The sequence below is a fragment of the Alligator sinensis genome, unplaced genomic scaffold (assembly GCF_000455745.1).
Source record: "Alligator sinensis unplaced genomic scaffold, ASM45574v1 scaffold1681_1, whole genome shotgun sequence".
NCBI classification, from domain to species: Eukaryota; Metazoa; Chordata; order Crocodylia; family Alligatoridae; genus Alligator; species Alligator sinensis.
In genome coordinates, this window is record NW_005843400.1 from 146,090 (window position 1) to 155,084 (window position 8,995).

At 40.8% G+C, this 8,995-nt stretch overlaps 1 protein-coding gene across 1 annotated transcript in view; it reads left to right on the forward strand.

The window, feature by feature from the left end:
• Positions 1 to 1,356: 1,356 nt before the first annotated feature.
• EBPL (EBP like) overlaps positions 1,357 to 8,995 on the forward strand; it is a 13,802-nt gene continuing 6,163 nt past the window's right edge. Inside the window, 3 exon segments of the mRNA XM_006039441.2 lie at positions 1,357 to 1,407; positions 1,693 to 1,762; positions 8,767 to 8,889. Of these exon segments, the coding sequence (XP_006039503.1) occupies positions 1,357 to 1,407; positions 1,693 to 1,762; positions 8,767 to 8,889 (244 nt within the window).

The window sequence follows — 8,995 nt, forward strand, 5'->3', positions numbered from 1 at the left end:
CAACAGCTTCTGTCCCGCGCCGCTGCTGCTTCCACTTGTGGGGTTCGGGGTGCGCCACCCCGCCGGGCGGAGCCTGGAGTGGGCGCAATGAGGGCTGGGGTCGAGGCTGTGCACATGGGTTCCTGCCAGTACCACAGGGCTGGGGCCAGTGATGACAGCTGGAAGGAGCCACTGCCACCTGGGCTGCCTAGACAAAACACACAAAGCAGGACAAAAATATTTTTTTAAATAAAATTAAGATGTGTTATTATCAGTGTTTGATTTTTAGTATATAATGTGGGGGTTTTTTGGTTCCAAGATGGCAAACCCCCTTCCCAAGAGGAGTACTTCTGTGGGGCATGGAGAGGGACTTCCGGTGGCAAAAGTCTCTTTCCTTGGGGGCAGGACTTGCAGTCCCAAGATGGTGACCAGGGTGTGGGGCTCCTGTCAAGTGGTGGGACTACCCATTCAGCCCTCAACGGCTCACCAAAATTCATTGAACAGCCCTCCACCCGAAATAATTGCCCACCCCTGTACTAATCATTGCTAGTGCACTAGTGATCACTTCTGAAATTTACTCAAAGTAACCATGTCTTTTCATCCCATGAGGTGAGGCAATAGTTCTCAATTCACAGGGGAAAAACTGGGAAGAACTGTGTTTTCCAGGTGGATGTCACAGGCTACTCTATATTTCCGTTTTTTTGGCCTTGATTTCTCTTGATAACTTCTGCCATTATTCTTCTTTCCCCAGTTCTCTTTTTGCCTTCCTGCCATTAGTCTTTTCCCTTTCCTTCTGCTTCCCATTAAATGTTCACTGTTAACAGTTTCCAAACTCTCCTTTTGCTGTCACTGTTTTCCTTTTGGAGCTTGCCTCTTTCCTTCATTAACTGATTGTGAAATACCTTGACTTCCTCTGACTGAGGGTGCGGTATACCCTCAGTCAGACACATGCAAGGCTGATATCTGGGCTGTCCAGCTGGCAGCCGTGGACCACGTGGCCTGCAAGTTAATGCCTGACCTGCAGGCTTTTGCCAGGCTGCTGCTCCTCCCACCACTCATGCTGCTGTTGTATTCTCCAGGCTTCCCCTCCCTCCCGTTTCCACTTTCTGGCTCTGCCCCTGGGAGTGAGGAGGGTGGGGTGTGTTGTGTTATACCATGGGGAGGAGCCGCACAGCAGGGGAATGTCCCCCTCTAGGGTGTGGCCTGTGCGGTGGGCAGCCGAAATATTCAACAGCTTTACCTTACATTATACTGGATTTCTGGTTTTGGCAGAGCTGGGTTTATAGGCTGTCCAAGTTTGCCTACAAATATTCTCATCTAAATAACTTGTCTGGGTTCTATCATCAGATTTGCTGCATGTCCACCATGTTTGCATGAATGGAGTTCTTGATGTTTGAGACGGCAGGAAAAGAATTGTGGCTGAGTGAAGTATTTCATGCTCCACATCTCAAAAACGTGTATCTTTCTTTTAACATAGATATCGAAAAGTGCTGCAGTATTACTCAAATGTTTGCCGGTTGATTTGTTATAGCATGATTAAAAAGATGGTTCCACTGTGTGGCACTTCTGAGGTGTTACACACAGGATTTATGTGCTTATGTAGCTTCCTTATCTAATTCATGGAATTCCTAGCATCCTTTGCCATGGGAAGAGAGCTAATATGAATGTTATGCTTCTATTAAATCAGAACAAAAGTTTGGCTTTCTTTCTTAGGAGGGCTCCTTTGTCTACATGTCTTTAGTAGGAACTGTTGCAGAATCGGACAACATACTTGCTTCTCTGTGCAAGTATTTGTGTTTCACATATGAAATTGGGTATGTTTGTTAGGAATGTCATTGGGTAGGGTTGCAGTCCCAACATGCTGCTGGCCAACCAAACCTGGTCATGCACACCAAGAGTAGAATCCACTTGGGAAGTCACTTAAGCAATTGTTTTTATATGTAAGGAAAACAAGGCAATCCAGCCTTCTGCTATCTGTGCTCATTATTTAAGCTACATAATATCCCCACGGTGGACTAGAAAATGTTTCCTGCATTACAATCACCTGTTAAAAAAAACCCCAATAACTACTCTGCCTCTGAAAAACTAAAGATGATCAATCATTTTAGGGTTTAATATCATACAATAACCTGTGGGTTTTCTCTGTCTAATAGGAAGCAGTGCCCGCTTACTGCAGTGAGTGGCTAGGAAGAATACACTGCTGAAGCAGCAAGGATACATTGCAGAAGCACCAACTTATATAGGTTTATAAAAAAAAAATACTTAATGAAAAGAAAAACATAATTTGGATTTCAAATTCCATCCTGGTAAAGGCTAAAGCTGTTTTTTTTGCGAGGAATTGTTGCATCTGATTTTTTTTCTTGATCACCCTGTTGAGGTCCTGAAAATCCATTAATGCATCTGCTTTTTTAACACACCATCATCTTACCTGAGTCACAGGGGCTAAGTACAAACAGTCAAAAAGCCCAACACTGAATCGATTAAGTGTTTGCTGGTTTGTCTAAACTGAGTAGATTAAACCAGTAAGCAGGTGAACAGACATTCACTATTTGATTCTGGAAATGCAGTCACATGCCTGCAGTAGCCCAGACCAGAAGCTGGGGGGGCACTAGAGCATGACTCCCTGCTCAGCTGGAGCAGACAGCTTAGGCCAAGGCTAGCCCGCCCACCCTGCAAGGGTGGTTTGTGGGAGAGGTGCAAAGCATCCTGGGATGTTGGGGGACTGTGAGTTAACTTGAATCTGTAGGGAATCTGGGTCAGAAGTTCAATAAACTGATTTAACCTAAATCAGTTAAATCTGATGCTACATCCACCCAGATTTATCTTAAACTGGTTTCAGACATTTTGAAAGTGGCTTATGTGCACTGAACTTCTGTGTTACAGATCTGAACAGGTTTCCAATCACTATCCCTAGCCAGAGAGGTAGCGAGAAGGAGGAGTGAAGAGGTATCTATCCCCAAATCGGAACAAATGTAGCTTACTTTGTTGGATGGGTCCCTGGAACAGGGAGAGCAGGCAAGTCTCTTCTCAAGAGAATCACTTAATTGGAAAGCTAAGCATAAGTTTAACTAGGATTCAGATCAGACAATAGAAATGCAAAAACATACTTATGCCTGGAACCCAGGAACTCTGAGCTCTTGTTAACTTTTCAGTTCCCCCAATCATTAGAGGGGCTATTACTCCTCTCTTCCATCCTCCTCAGGTTTACAATCATAGCTACAGTCATTCATGACATACATCTATCTCCAGTTTAATTAGAGATATGTTAAAGAAAGGAGCTGATCATGAAAAATCCCATCCCCCAACTAAGTGAAGAATTTATGATAAACACTTAACAACTGTTTAAGTAGGATTACCTTTCAGAGGTTCTCAGTTAGGTTTTGAGTCTTGGCAATGAGTGCTATTCTCTATGGTAATTGAAAACATTTAGTCCTTTCCTGTTTACATCAGCAAAACATGGAATCTGGCCTTGGAAGCCTGTCTGGAGGATGTAGATGGAGGCACTTATGCCAAGGCTTCCAATGTGTTCCTATATTCACCAGCCTCTTGATAACTCAACAGAATTGAAGGGGATTTCAGGTAGGAGGTTAACATTTATAGCCTAATAATTTGTGCCCTAAAGCTTGCAAAAAGCAAATTTTCCAACTACAGGAAACCCTCACTATTCGCGGGTTTGGCATTCGTGGTTTCAAATATTCGCAAATGCCGAACCTCCTTCTTAAATACACTTTAAGGAGCTCTTTGGGAGCTCTGTGTTTGCCGCTGCCAGGTTCCCGCCACCACTGCTGGGCTCCCGCCGTCACCAGAGCAGCTGTGCCCTCCCCTCAGCTGCCAGGGGCACTGAGTTCATGAATACAGACCGCATTCATGGATGCAGTGCCTTATTTGCAGATTTCACCTTTTTGCAGGGGATACAAGAACGTATCCCCTGTGAATGGTGAGGGTTGCCTGTATTTAGTTGGTCTAATATAAGATATCACATTTACACAAAGAACCTTGTCTAACCAAATAATTTTCACTTTCCTGGTTACCCATCATGGAATATCTTATCTTCTAGCAATAAGGCCTGGTTTAGGTAGTCAGGAAAGGAAACAAAGTATTGTTTTCTTAAAGGTGTTCTTGCCTTGCCCAGAGTGTTCTTGCCTTATAAAGAATCATCCCCATCACTGACTTCCTGCCTTCTTTGGGACTTACAATCTCAAAGCACTCTTATTAGTGTAAGCCTCCAAGAAGGTTCTGTTCATATGGATTATTTGGTTTTGCTGTTTTCTTGTACAAACACACACTACAATCATACTAACTAAAACTACAGTTTGAAACACAAGACTTGCAGCAATGGATGTAGCATTAACTTTTCCAGCCAGGAGAATTTACACCACCCTCCAGCTCTCTTGTACAATATGAATTTCCACTTCTACCTGAGAGAAATGTTACAATCTTTGCATTCTCTTTTGCCTGAGGAAAGGTGCGTGAGCCTGAAAGCTTGCAAATAAAGACATTTTTTTGCACCTGTCTAGTTGGCCTAATAAAAGATAATGCCTCTACCACACTAACTGCTTGTATTTTTAGACCAACATGGCTACAACCTTTATCCCTGAATTAAGTTTAATACACTTGTAGCAGCAGAGGCATATCCCAATAGGCTTTCCCAACCAGCTAACTTTGGCATCAGCTTTGAGAGTATTTACAATTTCTTTAATCTTTTGGTTATTGTGTTTAACGACAGTCTGGTTTTAAAAACACTGAACATATTGAATTCAATGCATTTAATCCATTCATAGTCTTGTACCATCTTCTTAATGTAGAAACATGGTTGAAGTTTTTTACATCTGGTAAAAGTGAAGGCCAGTCAATTATTGCCATATTTTCAAGTACCAGTATAGCAACGGTTGTTTTTCTATGGAAGTCTCCAGATACAGAACTGATTAGATAGAGCAACACCTGTATTTGGTTTTCTTTCTTGATTAAAAGATTTCTAAAATGGATTGAGCCCAATTTGAGTTCTTTCTTTTCTCAAAGTAATTCCCAAATATTGTTCTTCAGATTGAGCAATTTGTACCTTTTTACCACTTAATTTCACACCTGCTTCTTGCAATGTTTTAAACAACTGCTACACTATTTCAAAATGATCTTACTCTGTTTCAGTTGCTACACAAATGTCATCTACATAAGCAAATACATTCCCAGTATCTAATAAATCTTGTAAGCTATCAGTCACAACCTCTGTGAAACCTAGCTGGACTGTTATTCCATCCTTGTGGCATTTTAGTGTAAGTATATTAAATTCCTTGGCAAGTAAATGCTAACTTCCACTGGTCTTGCTCCTGGACTGGGAGTGACCAATAGCCATTTCCAACATCAAAAGTATAAAAAAAAATTTCTCCCTGGTAATCCTTTAAATCAAATACTGGTATGAGGCTACAACAGGAGCTAACAATGTGTGTGTTTATTAAGAACTTTGAAATCCATCACAAATCTCCAGGATTTCCAATCTGCTTTCTTTACTGTACAAATAGAGGAATTAGTTTTGCTAACTGTTTTCTTAATAATTCTTTGTTTTTCCAGATGCACTTTGACCTCTGATTCCTGATTCTGCCTCTGGTGACAATTTGTATTGTTTTTTGAAGGAGAAGTTGACTTTTGGTAGGGATTTCTACATTGACTGTTCCACAGTCTTGTTTGTGTTTAACCCAGAGGTCAGGAAACTGATGTGTGTTAATTCCTGCCAACTGCCTTCTTTTCAGGACCTGGAACAAAGAAAGAACGTGTCCATCTCTTCTCAAGAGAATCACTTGATTAGAAAATTAAAACATTTAAATGATTTAAATTTAAATTAAAAATTTAACTAGCAGATTAGGCAATGGAAATACAAAAATATTCTCATGCATGGTAGGATGGGTATAGGCTGGACTCCAAAGACTTGAGTTCTTGTTAGCTGTTCAGTTCCCTCAAACACTCAGGTCTGTTATTCCCCTCTTTCATTCTCTCCGGGTTTAAAATCACACATACGCAAACATTAATTACATACATCTATCTACAGTTCGATTGGGTGTATGTTAAAGAAAGGGGTTGATCATGAAGACAGCCCCAATGAAGTGAAGAATTTATGGTAACACTTAACAACTCTTTAACTAGGATGGCCTTTCAAAGGTTCTCAGTTAGGGTTTGAGTCTTGACAATGAGTGTTATTTGTTATGGTAATGGGTTTCAGGTACTTTGTGTTACTGTGGTCAAACACTTTAGTTAATGATATCCTGTTTAAATCAACAAAAAAGAAGGAATCTGGTCTTGTAAATCTGTCTCTACACAAGGTTGCCCAAGGCCTCTTATGTGCTCCTTACAAGGAGAACCTACCTACCTACTGCATTAACTGTTTCCCAAGGATTGGAGTAAGGCACAGTGAAATTGCACTCAGGCACATAAGTCCACTTACGTTAGATGGAACAGAATCTGGCCTTAGGTGTTTCTATAGCAGAGCCCTACTCACATCGTGTCTTTATTCTTCCTACACTCATCCATGTACGTGTTAAATCCTGTGGTTCTTTGCACTGAAACACATGAAGTTTCTTTCCAAGAAAACTCTGGGAGGATTTGTCCGTCCCTTAGGAGAAATCATGGAAAGGGCACTGGACAACTGTCAGCACCTGAGTAATCTCTTGCATGTGTTCACTGCAAAGTAAGTTAGTTCCAGTTGAGCTAATCCACATTTGGGGCTTGAATCCATAACTGCAGCTATGTAAGCAAGCACAGGTTCAAAGCACCTGTATTCTTCAGTGTTATGTGAGGACACAAAGTTTGGACAAAAATGACTCTCTGAACATAAAATTAAGACAACATTGCAGGCACACTCTTCATTAATAGTCATGGAAGTCCCACTGAAGTGAAAGTATGGTGATAGTAGGGCTTGGGGTTCTCAGCTTTTTTTGACAAAGAGCCTGATTCTGCCATCTTTATGCACCAAAAATGCACTGATTTCAGTGGGAGTTCTGGCTGCCCAGAAACTGCATGATTTTATATCATATATGTGATGTGATCCAAAGAAGGCAACAATGATCTATTTTTCATAGCACTTCAATGTATGAGTTTTTTACTGTACTTCAAAAACAATCTCAAACCTGGTCATGTCTTTGTTACCTTTCGCGAGGCAAGGATTTCTTGAGGTGATATCTTATTGGACCAACTATGTAGTTGGGATAAAGTTAGACAAGCTTTCCAGCCTAAAGCATTCTTCCTCAGGTCCCCAACCTTGCCAACTCATCACCAGAAGAAACTCTCTATTGCCCAACTGACATCAAGTGGAACACAGCCTTCCCTTGGAGAAATGTGCTCCTAATGGTGAGTGTACGCCTCCATCCTTTTAATTTTTTCTGAGAGTTCATTCTTTTGCGTAGTGACCCTGCAGTAACCTGTTGCAATACAAAAAGAAAACCACCTGTGACTGTACCCCCCTGGAACCAATCAGAAGAATCACCAAGCAACTATAACCAATACTGGACAAATATTAGACCTTCAGAGAAATATTCCTCACCCCTCCACTCCTGGTTTTCAAACATCCACTCCACTTATAATCAGAAGCAAACTCTCCAACAGATATCAAGTGGAACAGAGCCTTGCCTTGGCAAGAAATGCTTACCCTGTCAACACATCTCCACTGCCACTACTATCAAGACCCTCTATAAAGAAACCAGAATCTATGGTTCCTTTCCCAAAAAGTGATATACCTTATCCAACGCACCACATGCCATCATAGCAACTATGTGGGCAAAACTAAACAGCGACCGTGTAAGAGAATGGACTGACAAGAAAAATATAAAGAATGGAGGCTATACTGAACATTGGGAGCAAATTTCTCACAAAACAGCCTGTCTCTAACCTCACTATCCTAATGCTGAAGAGAAATCTATCTAACACCTTTAAAAGGCAAACTTGGGAACAAAAGATTAATAAGATGGTTGGAAACTAAGAACCAAGGACTAAACACTGATATTGGATGTATGGCCCATTATAATTTATCCAACTCCTGAATAGTTTCCACACAAGGAAGGTGAGACTGATGCCCCTCCTCCCCATTCCTCCTTGTGATAGGTCTTGATCTCCCAGGACTTAGCTGTTTTTCTTTGGCTAATTGTGTTTGTTACACAAGAGAATTTTTTTTAGCACCTCCCCTATGCTGTACTTAATTTGGTGTGCCTGGCTTCAACCAGAGACTTGAGAAAGAACATCTTACATTGGAAAGCTTGTCTAACTTTACCTCAACTATATAGTTAGTCCAATAAAAGATATAAACCTAAAAAATCCTTGCCTCTTGCATAATTTCTGGACCATCACAGCTTACAACATCACTCATACCCTACTGTAATGCTACTTTGGCAGTCACTAGACCACTTTGCTAACAAATGCACTATAAAGCGAATGGATGAAGTAAAGTAAATACATTTGCACTACAGAAAATAGCACAAACTGGCTAGGGTAAATACTCCCTTTAAAGAAACATAAAAGCTATACAATGGGTTGCCTTCAGCAAAAGCAAAAAAGAAAAACAGAAGTCCTGTTATTTCTGACATACTAGTGAGAGCATCTTACGTTCTTCTACAAAGCAAAAATATCAGAAGCTCCTTTCTTCTGAAAGTTATGGAGATGCATCTGCAAATTTTAGCCATAAATCTTCCCTTGATGCAGCATTATATAGAGGAGCAGCACTGTCAGCTTTTCAAGGGTGGGAAACTAGCTCTTTTAATTGATTATGCTGGAAATGAAAATAATTACAGACTATGTTTAATTGGTTAGGGAAGGAATATGGAAGAGCAGGTGCATGGTGGCTTTGTTCTGATCCAACCATTGTGTCTCTGGTGTTTGAGGATGGACTTTTCGCACTGATCCTCATTTATGCTATTATCAAAGATATTACAGGTAAATGTGATTAGAAAACAGACATTTGGTACAGAATATAAATTTTATTATGGAACTACTATAAATTCTTGTATCAGTATCTAAGCCAGGAAAAGATGGTCTTATT